General features: G+C 46.3%; 1 protein-coding gene across 2 annotated transcripts in view; it reads right to left on the reverse strand.

Annotated features, from left to right (window-relative positions):
• The window catches only part of LOC135540232 (E3 ubiquitin-protein ligase PDZRN3-B-like), a 144249-nt gene that overhangs the window by 31911 nt on the left and 87908 nt on the right, over positions 1 to 24430 (reverse strand). The window contains exon 1 of one of the 2 annotated variants that reach the window (XM_064966742.1): positions 3614 to 3682. The exons of the other annotated variant lie outside the window; for it this stretch is intronic. Coding sequence (XP_064822814.1) covers positions 3614 to 3682 — 69 coding nt within the window. Of the gene's footprint in view, positions 1 to 3613; positions 3683 to 24430 lie in introns of those variants that run through there. 2 annotated transcript variants of the gene reach the window in all.

Here is a 24430-nt window from a genome sequence, read left to right on the forward strand (position 1 = left end):
TGCTCACTAAATGGGTATGTAATATGCTGACAACACTCAGCTGGTGCCCTTCAAGGAAGAACAGAGACAAAAACCCAAAGCTAAAAAACATTACTGGGGTTCTGTTCATAAGACTAAAGCCCAGTCTGTCAGAGTGAGAAACTTGGAGCTAAAGCCTTGTCTGCTGACAAAATCTGTAGTTGTGTTCTTATTAACACATTGGTAGTGCATACCTGCTTTAAGATTAATATACACTCTTAGACAAAAAGGTGCTATCTAGAGCCGAAAAGGGTTCTTCGGCTGTCCCCATAGAAAAACCCTTTGAAGAACCATTTTTGGTTCCAGGTAGAACCCTTTTGAGTTTCATGTGGAACCCTTTACACATAGGGTTCTACATGGAACCCAAAAAGAGTTCTACCTGGAAATAAAAAGGGATCTACCTGGAACCAAAATGGTTCTCCGTTGGGGACAGATTGGGGACAGAAGAACCCTTTTGGAACCCTTTTTTCTACGAGTGTAATAATCATATTGTATAGTGAAGAAGATAATGAAGATGTATGTGTACACTAGAGGGAATGGTCATGTTTGATCTGAATAACCCCCTTCTGGCCACAAAGGAAACTACACATTGGTGTATCTTTCCCATCATAAGATTATTTTTTTAAGAAAAAAAGATAGTCCTTCATTGCTGACTCTATCTACATTTTATAAATGAAGATATGTTCTCCCTGCCAGACAGAATTTTATTAGGCATAGCAGCAGCAGCTAACGTACAAGTTTCATCTGAGGACAGAGGGGATGTAGACTGTCTGGACCTTGAAGAGCCTTATGGTTCCCCACTATACCATTCTCTTTTATTCCTGGTACCCCACTATACCATTCTCTTTTATTCCTGGTACCCCACTCTACCATTGTCTTTTATTCCTGGTACCCCACTATACCATTCTCTTTTATTCATGGTACCCCACTCTACCATTGTCTTTTATTCATGGTACCCCACTATACCATTGTCTTTTATTCATGGTACCCCACTATACCATTCTCTTTTATTCATGGTACCCCACTCTACCATTCTCTTTTATTCATGGTACCCCACTATACCATTGTCTTTTATTCATGGTACCCCACTCTACCATTCTCTTTTATTCCTGGTACCCCACTCTACCATTCTCTTTTATTCATGGTACCCCACTATACCATTGTCTTTTATTCATGGTACCCCACTCTACCATTCTCTTTTATTCATGGTACCCCACTATACCATTCTCTTTTATTCATGGTACCCCACTCTACCATTCTCTTTTATTCCTGGTACCCCACTCTACCATTCTCTTTTATTCCTGGTTCCCCACTCTACCATTCTCTTTTATTCATGGTACCCCACTCTACCATTCTCTTTTATTCATGGTACCCCACTATACCATTCTCTTTTATTCATGGTACCCCACTCTACCATTGTCTTTTATTCCTGGTACCCCACTCTACCATTCTCTTTTATTCCTGGTTCCCCACTCTACCATTCTCTTTTATTCCTGGTTCCCCACTCTACCATTCCCTTTTATTCCTGGTTCCCCACTCTACCATTCCCTTTTATTCCTGGTACCCCACTCTACCATTCTCTTTTATTCCTGGTACCCCACTCTACCATTCTCTTTTATTCCTGGTACCCCACTCTACCATTCTCTTTTATTCCTGGTTCCCCACTCTACCATTCCCTTTTATTCCTGGTACCCCACTCTACCATTCCCTTTTATTCATGGTACCCCACTCTACCATTCTCTTTTATTCCTGGTTCCCCACTCTACCATTCTCTTTTATTCCTGGTACCCCACTCTACCATTCTCTTTTATTCATGGTACCCCACTCTACCATTCTCTTTTATTCCTGGTTCCCCACTCTACCATTCCATTTTATTCATGGTACCCCACTCTACCATTCCCTTTTATTCCTGGTACCCCACTCTACCATTCCCTTTTATTCCTGGTACCCCACTCTACCATTCCCTTTTATTCCTGGTACCCCACTCTACCATTCTCTTTTATTCATGGTACCCCACTCTACCATTCTCTTTTATTCCTGGTACCCCACTCTACCATTCTCTTTTATTCCTGGTACCCCACTCTACCATTCCCTTTTAATCATGGTACCCCACTCTACCATTCCCTTTTATTCATGGTACCCCACTCTACCATTCCCTTTAATCATGGTCTTCGTGACCAGAGCACAAGTCCCAGGCTGTACAATGTCCAAGTGATCTTCTTCAAGTTGGTATTACAGTATACTGGAACAGAAGTAACTACCTTTCATAAAAAACAGGAATGTGTGCTTGATGGCTTGTAATACATTTATTTTCTGAAGGCTATATCTTCTCCATACAAATCAAGGGTGCTTTTTTCCCCTCAGAACAGTCTCAGTTTGTCGGGGCTTGGACTCTACAAGGTGTCAAAAGCCTTCCACAGGGATGCTGAACCATGTTGACTCCAATACTTCCCACAGTTGTGTCAAGTTGGCTGGATGTCCTTTGGGTGGTGGACCATTGTAGACACACAGTAAACTGTTGAGCATGAAAAACCCAGCAGCGTTGCAGTTCTTGACACAAACCTGTGCGCCTGGCACCTACAAACCATACCCCGTTCAAAGGCACTTCAATCGTTTGTCTTCCCCATTCACCCTCTGAATGGCACACATACACAATCCATGTCTCATTTGTCTCAAGGCTTAAAAATCCTTCTATAACCTGTCTCCTCCCCTACCCTACACTCCCCTACATCTACACTGATTGAAATGGATTTAACACGTGACATCAATAAGGGATCATAGCTTTCACCTGGTCGGTCTATGTAATGGAAAGAGAAGGTGTTCTTAATGTTTTGTAATACTTGGTGTACCTAAACATAGGGACAAGGGATGATTCATTCCTCATTGATATATTAACTTTGTTCAAAACAACAAACAATTGTTTACATTAATCAAATACCTATACAACACTTCTGGTCTATTATCATAGTGAAACATCTGCAGTCTAAGCACTTTAGTGTTAAACACATTTTAAACGGAAGTGAACTAGGGGTTAAAGTCAGAAGTGGCTGAGTCGGGAGTCAGTTGACAATGAGGTGGGTTATGATCAGCACACACTAACAGACACCTTCAGAGAGCTGTCAGCTCTCCCTCAGTCCTCCTTTATCAAGACCTCCTCACCACCGCTCCGTGACCTCGCGTCCAGAGTTCACACGACTGCAACACCAGTGGGGATCCAGCTTGCCAGCCAGGCAGCCGCAACAACACTCTACTACACTCTACTATACTCCAACCTTGTCACTCAATCTGCCCTAGCCAGACTGGCATCAAACCAACACAGAGGCCAATGCAAAGGAAAAACACCAAACTACAACACATCTACAACCTCTACAACCACATCAAACTGAAAAGGAATCCCAGCTAGTGAATAAATCAGTACTTACAAGACGTAATGCAGACGTATGCCCATGAATCACCACATTCAATACATTAACATTGCAGTAGACAACAAAACATCTGTAGAACCTCTACACTTTGAGTTGAATATCAGCAGTGATTCAACAGCCCTGAAAGTTCAGCTGTTCAGAAGAGGGCAGAAGTAGCTTGGTTACATTACCTGGCAGACTTCATAGAGTAGTTTGTATTGCTCATCAGGCTTCTGCAGGGTACAGAGGCTGCATCCCATGGTGGAGGAATCTCACCATACAGTCTTGCTCTCCAGTCTGCCAGGCAAGTTGTCTCTCTCTCTGGGCTGCTGGCTCACATGGAGCTGCTGACCAGGCTGCTCCGTCTCGCAAACTCACCCAGGAAATAGGTTTAGCTGAAAGGATTTACATGAAGGCTGTGCAACCAGTCATGCACGCGTGTCCTGAGTGTGTCTGAGTAGGAGTAAGCACGCTCTACTCTCAGTCTGTCTCTCACTAACTCACTCCCTCCCTCACTCTGAGCCAGCGCCTCTCCTCAGCCCAAATACACCCCCTCATGCATATTAAGCAGCCGCTCATTGAATAATCATGAGGGACTGTCCCAATATGATAGGGTGAGCTAACTGCAGACTATGCTAGTGGAAGTTTTATTAATTAACAATAATTACGCCTATTGTGCTGGGGACAAAATGAGTGACATAGAGGCTTTTTGTAGTCACTGCAAACAAACATGATTTCCTTTTATGGGGGCAAGGAGATCTTGTCAGTCTTAATTCTTCCAGGAATTTCATTTGAATGGTTTAGCATTGTGACAATGAGCCCAGTCCCATGTGCACGGAGCCACATAAAGGCATCCATCTCCAATGTCCATTTGGACACAAAGTCCACAGAAATGCTCTATAGCTTTTTCACAAAAGAGGTTGACATAAAACAAAGGAGTAGAGGGAATTTGAAATGTTTCATGCCCCGGGTTCAATTTAGGCTTTTTGTCACCATGACCTTTGTCACATTCTTTCTTAGGAAAAGCCAAACTATTCTTTCTCCTATTGGGTGGGTAGACGGACAAACAAACAAACAAATCAAATGTTTAAGCTTCCTAAAACATAGAGGGAAGCTTCAGCCAATGGAGCCACTGATGGTAAGTGACATGCCATTCTCTGCATCCTCGGTGGTGTCGCAACGCTAAGTCAAAAGCTGCCCTTTCCAGCACCTGAGCTGACAATGGCTACGGCTCCAGTGTGCAAAACCTGGCATGGGTCTTGGTACACGCTCCAGTGCCATGCAGCCATCCAAACTGTAATGCCAATTAGGGTTTGATAGTGGGGCGCCGGGTGGCCCTGCGTATTTCGATAAGGGGTGGCAGTGCCCTCCCAGAAACAGAGTGCCACTGTGGTACCCTCTGCCTCTGCTCCACTTACGCAGTTAGTGACACATCGGTCCGTCACGGCTGATGTCACTTGGCAGTCAGTGATCATCAAGGCCTATGTTGGGGAGTCCTGGGAGAAGGGCAACCCGCCGCTCAGGTCAGTACACTGGCAAAGGTTAATGACCTATTGAGGCCAATTATGTAAGGAAATGACGGATTGTGTGATAAGTGCAGGTAGCATAGCGTTTAGGGGGGTTGGGGGGGTTGGGCCAGTAACTGCAAGGTTGCTGGTTTGAATCCCCAAGCTGTCTGGGTAAAACATTTGTCGATGTGCACTTGAGCAAGGCACTTAACCCAATAAAAGAAGAAAACATTTAATACATTTATCTTTCATCTCTCTGTGTTTCATAATTTTCCATTTCGGCAACCTTAAAGAGAAGAGGATGGCATTGATATTTCTCTACAAGTCGAGAAACACACACACACACACACACACACACACACACACACACACACACACACACACACACACACACACACACACACACACACACACACACACACACACACACACACACACACACACACACACACACACACACACACACACACACACACAGACACATAACATTTAGCTTACATTGATTGGACTAAATGTTTTTGGAATCGTTTCGTTGTGACTGTGTTAGACTAAGCAGCGATGATTTGATGATGTTGAAATGGTCCGGAAGTGGAGCCAAATCCTATTTTCTTTGCGATTTGCAGTAACTCTCCGCCGTCTGAAATCAGTGGTTGTTTAGTAGTCCAAAAATGTCGGAAACATTAACTTGATTGACCATGTTTTCGTAACATACAATTTGCTATATGGACTCCACCAGACAGAGGTTGCTCTACGGTTTTGTGATGAAACAAAGCTGTGGTTATATTTATTCTGCCGCTGTGGCTTCTTATTGTCTCAGCCTTAGGTCTATATAACACGGTGTCAAGGCATATGAACTAACAGGTTATAGATCAAACAACACAATTATCACAACACATAGTTGGAATTATGGCTTTTCCTGGCTTGGCTTCCCCAGTGAGTTTAACCACACACCGCTACTAGCTCCTACAGGGTTGTCATTCCTGCGTCTGTCAGATGTGGGGGTTATCACAAAAATACATTATTTCAGACACTGGTAAACAGAGCCCCAGCCCATATCCCATGTCCTCTCTTTCATAGAGCATGCTGGGTTGTATTCATACCGGTCTACATCACATGGCTGGCTGTGTCCCTGGCGTGGTGGCTGGTGTTGATAGTGGTACATGAGCACTGTGCAGGGTTTCCGCAGGCCAGATGTTTCCACCAATCCCTATCCGTCTGTCAGCATTGCTTCTCTCACCACTACCTCCCAGGCCTGCTCCACCACGGGCCCTGGCATAGCCTAACGTAGCATCCCAGGCCTGCTCCACCATGGGCACTGGCATAGCCTAACGTAGCATCCCAGGCCTGCTCCACCATGGGCCCTGGCATAGCCTAACGTAGCATCGCAGGCCTGCTCCACCATGAGCCCTGGCATAGCCTAACGTAGCATCCCAGGCCTGCTCCACCATGGGCACTGGCATAGCCTAACGTAGCATCCCAGGCCTGCTCCACCATGGGCCCTGGCATAGCCTAATGTAGCATCGCAGGCCTGCTCCACCATGAGCCCTGGCATAGCCTAACGTAGCATCCCAGGCCTGCTCCACCATGAGCCCTGGCATAGCCTAATGTAGCATCCCAGGCCTGCTCCACCATGAACCATGGCATAGCCTAACATAGCATCTCAGGCCTGCTCCACCATGAACCATGGCATAGCCTAATGTTGCAGGTGTAGAAAGACACCCGAGTGTAGTTCCCACTTCCCTTATTCAGAGGAAATAGAAGTTAAGTTGAAAATACCGTATCCATGAAAACCAGATGTTAGCATTTTCTGGCTACTCCACATAGGCTAACCATGGCACTGCTCCATGGCACTGCTCCATGGCACTGCTCCATGGCACTGCTCCATGGCATCCTCCTTCAGAGCAAGAGAACCCCCTCCGGTGTTCATTCTATAGGATCCAGCCCAAGCCTTATCCATCTGCAGAGGTTTAACCATTGGAGAACTGGCAATGAATAACCATCTCTTTTCCCACCACGTTAGTTTTGAAACACCCAGCACGCCTTAACAACAGAAACAATATGATAGTATTACAGAGCTGATACTCAGGAAAACCTGTCACACACCTGGCAAATTAAGGATTAGCTACATTTGCAGGAACTGTTATTATAATCAGTATTATAGTGTGTAGTCCAACAGCTTGTATTTAGCCCCAGTAGTATTTAGTATTTAGTGGTATTTAGTCCCACCATGACAGCCAGTGCTATGCTAGTCTTAGCCACAGTGTTGGCCTGCCTGGGGCTGGAATGAATGGAGCAATTTAGAGAGAGAGCACACTCTCTATGCATCTCTTTCACACTATATTCAAGAACAAAGAGCACACACTCAATCTCATATAGGAACACCTGAAAGAGAAGAGAGCCAGAGAGATATTCACACTGGAGAATGAACCACATGACTGACAAAGAAACAATATGGATGGGATAAAGTACAGTGGAAGTTGGAAGTTTACATACACCTTAACCAAATACATTTAAACTCAGTTTTTCACAATTCCTGACATTTAATCTTAGTAAAAATTCTGTTTTATGTCAGTTAGGATCACCACTTTATTTTAAGAATGATAAATGTCAGAATAATAGTAGAGAGAATGATATATTTCAGTTTTATTTCTTTCATCATATTCCCAGTGGGTCAGAAGTTGACATACAGTACACTCAATAAGTATTTGGTAGCATTGACTTTAAATTGTTTAACTTGGGTCAAACGTTTCGGATAGCCGTCCACAAGCTTCCCACAATAAGTTGGGTGGATTTTGGCCCATTCCTCCTGACGGAGCTGGTGTAACTGAGTCAGGTTTGTAGGCCTCCTTGCTCACACATGATTTTTCAGTTCTGCCCAAAATTTTCTATAGGATTGAGGTCAGGGCTTTGTGATGGCCACTCCAATACCTTGACTTTGTTGTCCTTAAAGCCATTTTGTTACAACTTTGGAAGTATGCTAGGGGTCATTGTCCATTTGGAAGACCCATTTGCGACCAAGCTTTAACTTCCTGACTGATGTCTTGAGATGTTGCTTCAATATATCCACATCATTTTCCTCCCTTATGATGTCATCTACTTTGTGAAGTGCACCAGTCCCTCCTGCAGCAAAGCACCCCCACAGCATGATGCTGCCACCCCCGTGCTTCACGGTTGGGATGATGTTCTTTGGCTTGCAAGCCTCCCCTTTATACTCCAAATATAACGATGGTCATTATGGCCAAACAGTTCTATTTTTGTTTCATCAGACCAGAGGACATTTCTCCAAAGAGTACAATCTTTGCCCCCATGTGCAGTTGCAAACCATAGTCTGGCTGTTTTATGGCGGTTTTGGAGCAGTGGCTTCTTCCTTGCTGAGAGTCCTTTCAGGTTATGTCGATAAAGGACTCATTTTACTGTGGATATATGCGTGGAGTGCTTGAAAAACAAGTTTTAATGACTCCAACCTAAGTGTATGTAAACTTCCGACTTCAACTGTACGTAGACTTGATTAATTCATCACAAAAATGTGACAATGGAAATAATAGCCTAATAATCTGTCTGTCACGCCCTGATCTGTTTCACCTGTCCTTGTGCTTGTCTCCACCCCCCTCCAGGTGTCGCCCATCTTCCCCATTATCCCCTGGGTACTTATACCTGTGTTCTCCATTGCCAGTTCGTCTTGTTTGTCAAGACAACCAACGTTTTGTCACAGCTCCTGCTTTCCTCAGTCTCTCTTTTCTCACTCTCCTGGTTTTGACCTTTGCCTGTCCTGACTCTGAGCCCGCCTGCCTGCCCCTGAGTCTGCCTACCTGATTACTGACCCCTGCCTGCTGTGACCTGTCGTTTGCCTGATGCTGTTGTAATAAACTTTGTTACTTCAACACAGTCTGCACTTGAGTCTTACCTGAAACGTGATACTGTCACTGCATTAATCAAATTACCAATTAATTTCTAGTTGCTGTGACAACAGTATACCATCGCCCGCCCTCCCCCACCACTGCAAAAATGTTGGGGTGTAAACAGACTTCAAACAGCAGCTTGATCTATGGGCTCTGGAGACAAGGAGTCCAACAGCAAGTCCCAGTCATTAGTGACAGACAGAGACACAGTTTCCTGCCTCTACACAGGACCCAGTAACAAGTAGGACCAATAGGTAATAATGTCATGTGTGTCACTGTAAACATCGGGGGGTTTGGCTAGAGGAAGGGACAGGGGTTATCATGTCCCTCCCTCATTGGCTATGGGGTCCTTTGAAAGTGTGGGTCTCCTGTGCTGTGTAGCTCCCTGCTTGACTGGGTCATTTATATTCATGGTGTCTCTGTAGTGCCGCTCTGTAGCACTCTGCTCTGTAAGGGTCCCACTGGGGCCAGTTTAACAGTTGTGTTTTTAACTACAGCAACAGAGGTGCGGTGCGACACTCACTGACTGGATCTGGCTCAGAGTCACTCTCTGTCTTCCACACACTTTCTCATGATCTGTCTCTCTCTTACTCTTTCTTTGTTAGGCAAGTTCTCAGGATACATTTGGATTGAAGAGACCAGAAATCACATACGTGTGTGCAGTATCTCCAACAGTTATTTCACCTGCTATTACCATGATTGTGTGTCCTTCCTCAGCCTATAAACTATTGACCAAAGTTTGACAATGTCTCCATTCTACTATGATCCACTCGGATACAGGTGGCATGTATTCACAAGTGCGCAGGTGAACCCCCGCTCAGCTCAGACTGATTGAGGATTTACTGTGAGTGCACCAGTGTTAACAGGGTCAGTCTCAGTGCTGATCTGTGGTGCAGTTTAAACAGTGCCTTTACTGCCTGTCTGACTGCAGGGCAGAGCAGCATCTCTGTAGATCTACCAGGGTCTCTTCACCGTGCCACTGAGTTAAGTGAAGATGACCTCGGCATTTCAGCACGCCAAGCTGGAAAATGTCAAGCTATCAGTCTTCCTATCTATCGGATGATTCGCCTGGGAAAAATAAGTTGTGTGAATGTCTTCTAACCTGGATATGGTTTTTATGACCTGGGAAGATCAGAGAGAAACAGGGGGTTTAGCAGAATGTTGAGAATGATCTGGGGTAGTGACGACATGGCAACATGTGAAGAAGGAAACAGGGGGTTTAGCAGAATGTTGAGAATGATCTGGGGTCGTGACGACGTGGCAACATGTGAAGAAGGAAACAGGGGGTTTAGCAGAATGTTGAGAATGATCTGGGGTCGTGACGACGTGGCAACATGTGAAGAAGGAAACAGGGGGTTTAGCAGAATGTTGAGAATGATCTGGGGTCGTGACGACGTGGCAACATGTGAAGAAGGAAACAGGGGGTTTAGCAGAATGTTGAGAATGATCTGGGGTCGTGACGACGTGGCAACATGTGAAGAAGGAAACAGGGGGTTTAGCAGAATGTTGAGAATGATCTGGGGTCGTGACGACGTGGCAACATGTGAAGAAGGAAACGGGGTTTAGCAGAATGTTGAGAATGATATAGGGTCGTGACGACGTGGCAACATGTGAAGAAGGAAACAGGGGGTTTAGCAGAATGTTGAGAATGATCTGGGGTCGTGACGACGTGGCAACATGTGAAGAAGGAAACAGCGGGTTTAGCAGAATGTTGAGAATGATCTGGGGTCGTGACGACGTGGCAACATGTGAAGAAGGAAACAGGGGTTTAGCAGAATGTTGAGAATGATCTGGGGTCGTGACGACGTGGCAACATGTGAAGAAGGAAACAGGGGGTTTAGCAGAATGTTGAGAATGATCTGGGGTCGTGACGACGTGGCAACATGTGAAGAAGGAAACAGGGGTTTAGCAGAATGTTGAGAATGATCTGGGGTCGTGACGACGTGGCAACATGTGAAGAAGGAAACAGGGGTTTAGCAGAATGTAGAGAATGATCTGGGGTCGTGACGACGTGGCAACATGTGAAGAAGGAAACAGGGGGTTTAGCAGAATGTTGAGAATGATCTGGGTCGTCGTGACGACGTGGCAACATGTGAAGAAGGAAACAGGGGGTTTAGCAGAATGTTGAGAATGATCTGGGGTCGTGACGACGTGGCAACATGTGAAGAAGGAAACAGGGAGTTTAGCAGAATGTTGAGAAGGATCTGGGGTCGTGACGACGTGGCAACATGTGAAGAAGGAAACAGGGGGTTTAGCAGAATGTTGAGAATGATCTGGGGTCGTGATGACGTGGCAACATGTGAAGAAGGAAACAGGGAGTTTAGCAGAATGTTGAGAATGATCTGGGGTCGTGACGACATGGAAACATGTGAAGAAGGAAACAGGGGGTTTAGCAGAATGTTGAGAATGATCTGGGGTCGTGACGACGTGGAAACATGTGAAGAAGGAAACAGGGGGTTTGGGCAGAATGTTGAGAATGATCTGGGGTCGTGACGACGTGGAAACATGTGAAGAAGGAAACAGGGGATTTAGCAGAATGTTGAGAATGATCTAGACGACGTGGCAACATGTGAAGAAGGAAACAGGGGGTTTAGCAGAATGTTGAGAATGATCTGGGGTCGTGACGACGTGGCAACATGTGAAGAAGGAAACAGGGAGTTTAGCAGAATGTTGAGAATGATCTGGGGTCGTGACGACATGGAAACATGTGAAGAAGGAAACAGGGGGTTTAGCAGAATGTTGAGAATGATCTGGGGTCGTGACGACGTGGAAACATGTGAAGAAGGAAACAGGGGGTTTAGCAGAATGTTGAGAATGATCTGGGGTCGTGACGACGTGGAAATATGTGAAGAAGGAAACAGGGGATTTAGCAGAATGTTGAGAATGATCTGGGGTCGTGACGACGTGGCAACATGTGAAGAAGGAAAACAGGAAACGATGACTGACAGTGATAAGAGTCCAGTCCTTTTCACAGTCCATAATGCTCTGTCCAGACACCAGCAGAGGTGGTGGGAGGGGTGGAGTAGAGACATCTATATAAATTAACAGGAAACGATGACTGACAGTGATAAGAGTCCAGTCCTTTTCACAGTCCATAATGCTCTGTCCAGACACCAGCAGAGGTGGTGGGAGGGGTGGAGTAGAGACATCTATATAAATAAACAGGAAACGATGACTGACAGTGATAAGAGTCCAGTCCTTCTCACACTCCATAATGCTCTGTCCAGACACCAGCAGAGGTGGTGGGAGGGGTGGAGTAGAGACATCTATACAAATAAATAGAAGTCTCTGGTTCCTTCCATGGCTGATATATTGGCGTCTCCCGAGTTGACTTTGGATCTGGGCTACTCCTATCATCTCCTTAATCTGTAGACAATATGAGGGATGGAGGACCCACTCTGTTCAGCACTGGCTTTATGAATAATGGAGACAGCAGGTGAACAGGTGTGAGAAAGAGGGACAGAGAAGAAGAAGAAAAAGATGAACAAGAACAAGGAGGAGGAAGAGCGAGAGAGAGAGAGAGAGAGCGGGGAGAGAGAGAGGGAGGGAGAGGGGGAGAGAGAGAGGGAGGGAGAGGGGGAGAGAGAGAGAGAGAGAGGGAGGGAGAGGGGAGAGAGGGGGGGAGAGAGTAAAGGAGAGAGGGGAGAGAAAGAGAGAAAGAGAGAGAGAGAGAGGGAGAGAGATGGTGGGTGTAAGAGGAGAGTGAGGAAGAGTCAGCAGAGGGTGTACTTGAATGAGTTCCCCTCCCTTAAGCCTTGCCGTTGGGGCCTGTGTGTGTGTGTGTGTGTGTGTGTGTGTCCACCCCTAGAACAATAGTGTGTGCATAATTTAACAGACATCTGTCAGCTCCACGTTGCTGTTGACTGTGATCCACAGATCCTCCACCAACAGAGACAGGCACCAGGGGAATCACAGTCCCCACAACCTTTTAATTTGGAGGGGAGAGCAACTAATAATGTCTACCCCTGCTGTAAAGTATGGTCATTTACTTGGCTTGGGAGAAAACCATGCAGAGGATCACTGTCTCTCACTAGATATCTCTTTCAGAGAGTACATAAACGACGCTGTAATGTGACAAAGCAGAATAGATGTTATTTAGATTCCTTCCTACTCTTAGAGGAGTTAGAAAACAAAACATCAGATTGCATTTAAATCTAATTTCCTCTCCAGCATTCAGCTGGGGCTACCTCTATCTCTACCTGTCTATATTTGCCATCTTGTGGGATATGGGAAAACTAAACAAAGTCACTACAAAAGCACACAACCACATGCCATATCTGAAAAGAAAATTCACTCACTACCAAACAGCAAAACAACAGATCCAACACAGAGTTTGTTAGCTTTTAAAAAATAAACAGTGTTCACACACTGGAGATTTCAGGGCTCCATGCTGCTTCTAATGGAGTGATTTGGCTATAAACTGCTGTCTGTCAGAGAGAGAGAGATAGTGAGTGACAGAGATAGTGAGCAACAGCGAGGGTGAGAGAGAGCGAGCGAGAGCTGGGTGTTCACACAGGGATTTGAATGTAAATAAATTGGTTCTGTGATGACAGAGAGTGACTGAGTCTGAGGTAATGGATTCTCCCTGGCCAGGGGGCTGAGAGATCCAATATGCCTCCAGCCATGGCAGGACTCCAACCATCCAATGCAGGACCTCTGGTCCCAGCAAAATTAACGGCCATAATAGGGCCACTAAAATCACCACCTAACCTTTGCTACAAATAAAAGGTCTGCCGATTGCCTCCAGCAAGGTATCATAAAACACTATTTACAGCTAATTATCCAAATGCCACGACATTCCTCCTGAAGGTAACTCATGCCGCTTGTCAACACAGTTATTAGGCAGAATATTAAAGGAGTTCATATTTCATCCCTGTCGCATCTCTCCTGTTCTGAGAGCAGAGATACAGCTAGGTGGGCAGTGGGGCACCCTCCATTCTCCATGACCAGGGACTCTATCTCTCAGTTCTGACCTGGACACTGGCTCCTGTCACCAGCTCATTCACAGACCCATCAGCACTCCTGGCTGAGTCAGTGTGTTCACAGCCAAGGTTGTGGACTGGACAGAGCTCAATTTGTTGGGCATGGAGTGAGACAGGACCACTGTGGGATTGAATCAGTAGGTCTGTGTTGCAGGTGGTCTGTCTCTGGGGCTGTGGATGGAAAGATATTGGACAAGTCCATGTTCAGGAGTCCATCTCATTACATTACAGTGCCCTCCCAACTGAAAGGACTGAGTGAGGGGTGACCTCATTGACAGGTGAGTAACTGACATGAGGATGATATCACTGACTTCTATACTAGAACAGAGACCTACTGTAGGCCCACGACCAACAAGTCGTGGGCCTACAGTATGAATGAGGATCACTGCCGAAGGAGTAAAGAAACAATATTTCTCTATGTGCAAAGCTGACCGCCTGTGTTACTTCACAAGATTTAATGATATTGAAACATCTTAACTGGGCTTAACTCAAAGACTGAGACACTCAGTAAATCTTTACATTAACAACCCCTCTCCCCGTTAGTCACTCAGCCAGCAGACAGACAGTGACCTCTGTGTGGCCAAGCGAGAACTAGAGGGGAAATTCCCAGCCTCCCTGTTATTTTTGCAGAGTCACTGAGCAGTTTTAAAGTGAGGTAGATGTCCCATCTTAAGATCAGTCATGCCTGACATCCAGACACATTGGACTACACTATGAATGATAGCTAAAGTAAATTTATGGAGGCTGAAACCTCCACCGCTCACCGATAAGTAACTAAACATACACTTACACACAGTTTCTGCTTGGTCTTTAAAGACAATTCTAGTTGTTAGATTGTCTTGCAGAAGGATTCAGGAACAACATCTGATACCAGATGGAACATTTGAAGGCAGAGTAGTTCATCCTAAATCTTGTCATCTTCAGGGCAATCATACAGTACATGTAGAGAAAAGTCATTGTTTTATTCTCAGTAGTTTTCCCTGTGATAGGAAATCATCACAGTTGTATTGAGTAAAGTACACTACATGACCAAAAGTATGTGGACACTCATGGACAGTAATATGGAGATGGTTCCCCCCTTTGCAGCTATAACAGCTTCCACTCTTCTGGGAAGGCTTTCCACTAGATGTTGGAACATTGCCACGGGGACTTGATTCAATTCAGTCACAAGTGCATTAGTGAGGTCGGGCACTGATGTTGGGCGATTAGGCCTGGCTCGCAGTCGGATTTCCAATTCATCCAAAACGTGTTCGATGAGGTTGCGGTCAGGGCACTGTGCATGCCAGTTATGTTCTTCCGCACCGATCTCAACAAACCATTTCAGTATGGACCTCGCTTTGTGCACAGGGGCATTGGCATTCAGAAACAGGAAAGAGCCTTCCCCAAACTGTTGCCACAAAGTTGGAAGCACATAATCTGATTTCCCTTCACTGGAACTAAGGGGCCTAGTCCAAACCATGAAAAACAGCCCCAGACCATTATTCTGACCTCCACCAAACTTTACAGTTGGCACTATGCATTCTCCTGGCATCCACCAAACCCAGATTTTTCCATCTGCCTGTCAGACGATGAAGCGTGATTGATCACTTCAGAGAACGAGTTTCCACTGCTCCAGAGTCAGCTAGCTTTAAACCACTCCAGCCAACGCTTGGCAATGAGCATGGTGATCTTAGGCTTGTGTGCGGCTACTCAGCCATGGAAATCCATTTCATAAAGCTCCCGACTAACAGTTATTATGCTGACATTGCTTCCAGAGGCAGTTTGGAACTCGGTAGTGAGTGTTGCAACCGAGGACAGGTGATTTTTATGCGTTACACACTTCAGCACTCGGCGGTCCCATTTGTGAGCTTGTGTGGCCTACCACTTCACGGCTGAGCCGTTGTTGCTCCAAGAAATTTCCACTTCACAATAACAACACTTACAATTGACCAGGGCAGCTCTAGAAGGGCATAAATTTGATGAACTGACTTGTTGGAAAAGGTGGCATCCTATGACGTTGCCACGTTGAAAGTCACTGAGCTATTCAATAAGGCCATTCTACTGCCAATGTTTGTCTATGAAGATTGCATGGTTGTGTGCTCAATTTTATACACCTGTCAATAACAGGTGTGGCTGAAATAGGCGAATCCACTCATTTGAAGGGGTGTCCACATACTTTGTATACAGTGGGGAGAACAAGTATTTGATACACTGTCGATTTTGCAGGTTTTCTTACTTACAAAGCATGGAGAGGTCTGTAATTTTTATCATAGGTACACTTCAACTGTGAGAGACGGAATCTAAAACAAAAATCCATAAAATCACATTGTATGATTTTTAAGTAATTAATTTGCATTTTATTACATGACATAAGTATTTGATACATCAGAAAAGCAGAACTTAATATTTGGTACAGAAACCTTTGTTTGCAATTACAGAGATCATACGTTTCCTGTAGTTCTTGACCAAGTTTGCACACACTGCAGCAGGGATTTTGGCCCACTCCTCCATAGAGACCTTCTCCAGATCCTTCAGGTTTCGGGGCTGTCGCTGGGCAATACGGACTTTCAGGTCCCTCCAAAGATGTTCTATTGGGTTCAGGTCTGGAGACTGGCTAGGCCACTCAATGACCATGAGATGCTTCTTACGGAGCCACTCCTTGGTTGCCCTGGCTGTGTGTTTCGGGTCGTTGTCATGCTGGAAGACCCAGCCACGACCCATCTTCAATGCTCTTACTGAGGGAAGGAGGTTGTTGGCCAAGATCTCGCGATACATGGCCCCATCCATCCTCCCCTCAATACGGTGCAGTCGTCCTGTCCCCTTTGCAGAAAAGCATCCCCAAAGAATGATGTTTCCACCTCCATGCTTCACGGTTGGGATTGTACTCATCCTTCTTCTTCCTACAAACACAGCGAGTGGAGTTTAGACCAAAAAGCTCTATTTTCGTCTCATCAGACCACATGACCTTCTCCCATTCCTCCTCTGGATCATCCAGATGGTTATTGGAAAACTTCAGACAGGCCTGGACATGCGTTGGCTTGAGCAGGGGGACCTTGCGTGCGCTGCAGGATTTTAATCCATGATGGCGTAGTGTGTTACTAATGGTTTTCTTTGAGACTGTGGTCCCAGCTCTCTTCAGGTCATTGACCAGGTCCTGCCGTGTAGTTCTGGGCTGATCCCTCACCTTCCTCATTATCATTGATGCCCCATGAGGTGAGATCTTGCATGGAGCCCCAGACCGAGGATGATTGACCGTCATCTTGAACTTCTTCCATTTTCTAATAATTGCTCCAACAGTTGCCTATTGTCCAGTAGCCCATCCCAGCCTTGTGCAGGTCTACAATTTTTTTCCCTGATGTCCTTACACAGCTCTCTGTTGTTGACCATTGTGGAGAGGTTGGAGTCTGTTTGATTGAGTGTGTGGACAGGTGTCTTTTATACAGGTAACAAGTTCAAACAGGTGCAGTGGAGAACAGGAGGGCTTCTTAAAGAAAAACGAACAGGCCAGTGAGAGACAGAATTCTTACTGGTAGGTGATCAAATACTTATGTCATGCAATAAAATGCTAATTAAATACTTAAAAATCATACAATGTGATTTTCGGGATTTTTGTTTTAGATTCCGTCTCTCACAGTTGAAGTGTACCTATGATAAAAATTACAGACCTCTATATGCTTTGTAAGTAAGAAAACCTGCAAAATCGGCAGTGTATCAAATACTTGTTCTCCCCATTGTATATAATGTATATCCAGTGACCCGGAGCTTTCTGGGCCCAGTTTTCTAAAATGATCTATCTGGCTATCGGATAGGATTAAATGCATAGAAATAGAATGCATAGAATGGGAGTCCCCACCCAAATCAATGATTTGTATGTTCTATTCTTTATATTTCTATGCATTTAATCTTATTCGATAGCTGAAATCCAGATAGATAATTTTTGAAAAACCGGGCCCTGAAGATTTCCTATGGCAATCTGTTTTGGTAACACCACTGATTACTCCCATAGTGTATTGGATTAAACTACTGCACAGTAACAGCACACAAACCTTCTACCATAACACTTCCTGTCACTGGCTAAACCTCATATGGTTATTTCGTGAACCTTTTCAGTCGTCCACTATTCTCCAAGCCGGAGAGTAACGCATAATATTTACTTGTTATAATAAGAATGATACTTCACATGAACATGATGCACTGATACCGCTTGCCATGAGGTAGCAGAGAGAACAGTCTATGAGTTGGGTGACTGGAGTCTTCCTCTGACACCGCCTAGTATATAGGTCCTGGATGGCAGGAAGCTTGGCACCAGTGATGTACCCGGCTATACGCAATACCCTCTGTAGTGCCTTTCGTTCGGATGCCGAGCAGTTGCCATACCAGGCGGTGATGCAACTGGTCAGGATGATCTCGATGGTGCAGCTGTAGAACCTTTTGAGTATCTGGGGACCCATGCCAAATCTTTTCAGTCTCTTGAGGGGGAAAAGGTGTTGTCGTGCCCTCTTCACGACTGTCTTGGTGTGTTTGGACCATGATAGTTTGTTGGTGATGTGGACACCAAGGAACTTGAAACTCTCGACCAGCTTCACTGCAGCCCCATCGATGTGAATGGTGGCGTGGTCTGCCCTCCTTATTCTGTAGTCCATGATCATCTCCTTTGTCTTACTCATGTTTAGGGAGAGGTTGTTTCCTGGCACCACACTGCCAGGTCTCTGACCTCCATCCTATACACGTTCTCATCGTTGTCGGTGATCAGGCCTACCACCATTCTGTCGTAAGCAAACTTAAATGATGGTGTTGGACTAGTGCTTGGCCACGCAGTCATGGGTGACAGGGAGTACAGGAGGGGACTACCCCTGAGGGGCCCCGTGTTGAGGATCAGCATGGCAGATGTGTCGTTGCCTATCCTTACCAGCTGGGGGTGGCCCATCAGGAAGACCAGGATCCAGTTGCAGAGGGAGGTGTTTAGTTCCAGGGTCCTTAGCTTAGTGATGAGCTTTGCGGGCACTATGGTGTTGTGATAATATGGTGGAAGAGTGGAGCCCAGGGACATACAGTAACAGACTGGTCCATCTAATCCAGTCCCCCCTGTCCCTGACAGTCTCTCTCGGGCCTGCCCTGACATCTGTTCAAAACAATGCTAACCTCGTTAGGCCGATAAGTGAATTTAATAAGCAACTCCCAGAGTATCAAAGTACAATTTATCACAACTCCACTTCCTCCCTCTCCCTCTGATCCCCAGATAACAGAAAGGTTACTGCTTTTAAAGGAGATTGACTAAATTCAATAGCGACAGATATCATAACTGAATACCTCCAATACCTTTTCGCTAACAGTGTAGGCTAATGCGCTCAGTTTATCAAATTGTGACGACTCAACTTTTAATACATGTTAATGTGTGTATACAACCATTAATGTATGCAACTACTATGTGGGGGTTATAATCCATGATAAAAGCTCCTTATGAATGTTAAGAGGAAACAGGTGAACGCCTGTCATTTTCCTGTTAATTTCCCACATACCAGTATGAATCTTTATGCTTCAACAACATTAACAGCAGAAAGAATTTGTCATGTTAGAAGCATTTTTGCTGTGTGTCTTTCAGTGTTTCGCATAATGAATGACCAGTAGCTGGTTGTGTTCTATCGAGAGTAAAAATGGGATGAATCAAGCAGAGATGGTGTTTGAGTCAAAACAAGATACTGATTGAAACCATTTCATTTCCAAGCCTCTGTATCTCTGTGAGCAATTCACTTCAGGTTGGGGATGGGAGAATTGCCATGAAGTGCAGGTTTCCCCTTTGAGATCCGGTACGCTTCCATGAGCCCATTGTTATTAGTACAACTGTAATTCCCTAAGTATTATTTCCTCCACAGACCCTTAGAGAGAATTATGTTTGATTGAATATAATATATCCCACAAATGTAGCCTCTGCTTTCCCCTGCTCTCTCCAAATGGATAGGAGAAAATAGATGTCTGGTTTTAAAACGCCTGGCCCTATCATTTTCCTCCAATTCCGACTTCATTTTGCACTGAAGTGCTCAGCAAATGCTGGCATTACAGAACGCAATGGTATGGCACAGTGAAAAGGACCTGTGTCCATTAAATGGAAAGATGAGGGAAGGGTCTTGTACACCTTTTCCATTTACAAAGATAAGAGAGAAAGAGGGATAGGGGGAGAGAAGGAGAGATGGGGGCGTAAGAAGGGGAACGGGAGCGAGACAGAGAGCCCTGTTTATAATGAGGTGACAGTGATTTTGGAGGAGAATGGAGAGCGAGCAGGGGGATGGTTTGACCTATGACCCTCAGATCCCTTGGTGCATATGATAGGTCCTAGATCAGAGGCAATATTAAGGTCATCAACAGAGTAATGAGCGTGATGTATTGTTGTCTCTACCTTCTTGCCTTTGAGCTGTTGTCTGTTCCCAATCATGTTTGTACCATGTTTTGTGCTGCTACCATGTTGTGTTGCTGCCAAGTTGTGTTGCTACCATGTTGATGTCATGTAGTGTTTCTACCATGCTGTGTTGTCATGTATTGCTGTCGTCGTCTTCGGTCTCTTCTTTATGTAGTGTTGTGTGTTTGGTCCTATATTTCTATTTTCAACCCCAGACCCGTTCCCTGTCTCCGCAGGAGGCCTTTTGCCTTTAGATAGGCTGTCATTGTAAATTAGAATTTGTTTTTAACTGACTTGCCTAGTTAAAGGTATAAAGGTTAAATAAAAATAAATAAATAAAATGAGAAAAGGGCACATGTTGATATTCACGTGTACCCTCAGAAAAAACATTATGTACCCCACTCTCTCTACCCCCTGTGTGTGTGTGTGTTGGTGCGTGCGTGTCTAATTCAATGTTATAGTAATCACAGCCTTTCTCTTCCCTGTGGCAGTGGGTCATTTTCGGTGGGACTTTGTGGTTCATTCACTAGTGCTCTACACACCTCATGTGTAACAGGGTCATCATGACAGAAATGTGGCATTGCAGACAGACAGAGGAGTGTGGAATACTGCACTAGGATAGCTGCCTCCCTCTACAATGACTTTTACTAGGACAAATGCTTTTCAATAAGTTTGGGATGGAGTTCTACCATATAATATGGTTGGAATGAGACATTTGAGACAAAAACGTTAAGGTAACAAATCTGAGACCGACAGGGAAATTCTTGTGTACGCGAGGTTTCCTGGGTTTACTGAGAGTTGAAGATCAAGGCATAAGAGAGTTTATGTGAGGGCACTGTAAACGCTTTCCCCAAGTGATCACTGACTGTCCTCTAACCCAAAGCAGAGAGGAGCGGGGCTGGGTGTAAGTATTCTCCTATATCCCAACTGACCACTATCGGCCTTTATATTCTAGACCCACCATGAGGTTCTGCCTGCACAAACTGGTTTGAACACAACTTCATTTCTTGTCAGAGAACAGCTTTGTCCCTCCAGTCACCTAAAAGCCTGCTTCCATCCATCCAATATGTAACTTTCTGGGTGGCCTGACCAAATCACATAGAAATGTGAGTTATAGATGTAATTCTCATCGAAACCAAGTTTAAGCATTGATATATGTTCTATGCGCGCTATTTCTATGCTTTACGTTCATAAGTTTCGTTTTTGCGTCGGTGTTGTACACAAGCTTCAAACAGCTGAAAATACAATATTTTTGGTTATGGAAAAGATATTTCACAGCGGTTTAGGTGGTAAGTGATTCTCTACATTCTCGATTTCTGCATATTGCACCTTTGAAACCTACAAAAGTACCACTTGAGCACTGTGATCAGCATGCCATGATATTAACTTTCATTGGCTCGTTTCACTGACTGACAGTCTGTGCTGGTGGAGTCATGTTCGATGGATCACATCCTCCATTTTCCACCCTCCTTATTGCCACACGTTGTCAATTACTCCCTGAGCACACAAAGACAGACAAGGCCATCGCCTGTTCCGCCCCATCATTGTCCCGGGAAGGGTGAGTGACAGGGGAGCATCTGCTCCTCTCTCCGGGAGTTCAGGGCAGAGAATGGTTACTTTGTACCTGCCATTCAAGCTGTGGCCTGTGACACAGAGGTCATGTGGGCTCATGGTGGGGTATCCCTGGGATAGGGTGAGGTGAGGGGTCCCAGGCCAGCAGGTTACCCCAACCCAGCCTCAGAACAATGACACCTCCAGCAGCTGGCTCCTTGGGACACAACAGTAGAATGTTTGGTTGGACAACTCCATGGATTTTTTAAGATTGTTTGAGGTGCTACAGGGCTGCCCATGAAATCACACAGACTCTGCCATCAACAGCCAGCTACTGTACATCACAACAAAACTTATACTATAGGTGGAAACACCACAATTGAAGAAATTGAATAAATTAAATCCATCAGTCCTCTCACCCTCTCCATCAGTCCTCTCACCCTCTCCATCAGTCCTCTCACACTCTCCATCAGTCCTCTCACACTCTCCATCAGTCCTCCCACCCTCTCCATCAGTCCTCTCACCCCTCCATCAGTCCTCTCACCCTCTCCATCAGTCCTCCCACCCTCCATCAGTCCTCCATCAGTCCTCCCACCCTCTCCATCAGTCCTCCATCAGTCCTCCCACCCTCTCCATCAGTCCTCTCACACTCTCCATCAGTCCTCTCACCCTCTCCATCAGTCCTCCCACCCTCCATCAGTCCTCCATCAGTCCTCCCACCCTCTCTATCAGTCCTCCCACCCTCTCCATCAGTCCTCCCACCCTCTCCATCAGTCCTCCCACCCTCTCCATCAGTCCTCCATCAGTCCTCCCACCCTCTCCATCAGTCCTCCATCAGTCCTCCCACCCTCTCCATCAGTCCTCTCACCCTCTCCATCAGTCCTCCATCAGTCCTCTCACCCTCTCCATCAGTCCTCCATCAGTCCTCCCACCCTCTCCATCAGTCCTCTCACCCTCTCCATCAGTCCTCTCACCCTCTCCATCAGTCCTCTCACCCTCTCCATCAGTCCTCTCACACTCTCCATCAGTCCTCTCACACTCTCCATCAGTCCTCTCCATCACCCTCTCCATCAGTCCTCTCACACTCTCCATCAGTCCTCTCCATCAGTCCTCTCCATCAGTCCTCTCACACTCTCCATCAGTCCTCTCACACTCTCCATCAGTCCTCTCACACTCTCCATCAGTCCTCCCACCCTCCATCAGTCCTCCCACCCTCTCCATCAGTCCTCCATCAGTCCTCCCACCCTCTCCATCAGTCCTCCATCAGTCCTCTCACCCTCCATCAGTTCTCTCAATCAGTCCTCTCACCCCTCCATCAGTCCTCTCACCCTCTCCATCAGTCCTCTCACCCTCTCCCCCTCTCCATCAGTCCTCTCACCCTCTCCATCAGTCCTCTCACCCTCTCCATCAGTCCTCTCACCCCTCCATCAGTCCTCTCACCCTCTCCATCAGTCCTCTCACCCTCTCCATCACCCTCCATCAGTCCTCCCACCATCTCCTCCTTCAGTCCTCCATCAGTCCTCTCATCAGTTCTCCATCAGTCCTCTCTCCATCAGTCCTCTCACCCTCTCCATCAGTCCTCTCACCCTCTCCATCAGTCCTCTCACCCCTCCATCAGTCCTCTCACCCTCTCCATCCCTCCATCAGTCCTCTCATCCCTCTCCATCAGTCCTCTCACCCCCTCCATCAGTCCTCTCCTCCTCCATCCCCCTCCATCAGTCCTCTCACCCTCTCCATCAGTCCTCTCACCCTCTCCATCAGTCCTCTCACCCTCTCCATCAGTCCTCTCACCCTCTCCATCAGTCATCAGTCTCACCCTCTCCATCCCACCCTCTCCATCAGTCCTCTCACCCTCTCCATCAGTCCTCTCAGTCCTCCCTCCATCAGTCCTCTCACCCTCTCCCTCTCCATCAGTCCTCTCACCCCCTCCATCAGTCCTCCTCAGTCCCCCTCCATCAGTCCTCTCACCCTCTCATCAGTCCTCTCACCCTCTCCATCAGTCCTCTCAGTCCCTCTCCATCAGTCCTCTCACCCTCTCCATCAGTCCTCTCACCCTCTCCATCAGTCCTCTCACCCTCTCCATCAGTCCTCTCACACCCCTCCATCAGTCCTCCCACCCTCTCCTCCATCAGTCCTCCCACCCTCCTCCATCAGTCCTCCATCAGTCCTCTCACCCTCTCCATCAGTTTCTCACCCTCTCCATCAGTCCTCTCACCCTCTCCATCAGTCCTCCCCCCCCTCCATCAGTCCTCTCACCCTCTCCATCAGTCCTCTCACCCTCTCCATCAGTCCTCTCACCCTCTCCATCAGTCCTCTCACCCCCTCCATCAGTCCTCTCACCCTCCATCAGTCCTCCCACCCTCTCCATCAGTCCTCCATCAGTCCTCTCACCCTCCATCAGTTCTCTCAATCAGTCCTCTCACCCTCTCCATCAGTCCTCCATCAGTCCTCTCACCCTCCCCTCCATCAGTCCTCCATCAGTCCTCCCCCCTCCATCAGTCCTCCATCACCCCCTCCATCAGTCCTCTCACCCTCTCCATCATCAGTCCTCCATCAGTCCTCCCACCCTCTCCATCAGTCCTCTCACCCTCTCCATCAGTCCTCTCACCCCCTCCATCAGTCCTCTCACCCCCTCCATCAGTCCTCTCACCCCCTCCATCAGTCCTCTCACCCTCTCCATCAGTCCTCCATCAGT

This window comes from Oncorhynchus masou, chromosome 5 (assembly GCF_036934945.1).
Source record: "Oncorhynchus masou masou isolate Uvic2021 chromosome 5, UVic_Omas_1.1, whole genome shotgun sequence".
Taxonomy (NCBI): Eukaryota; Metazoa; Chordata; class Actinopteri; order Salmoniformes; family Salmonidae; genus Oncorhynchus; species Oncorhynchus masou.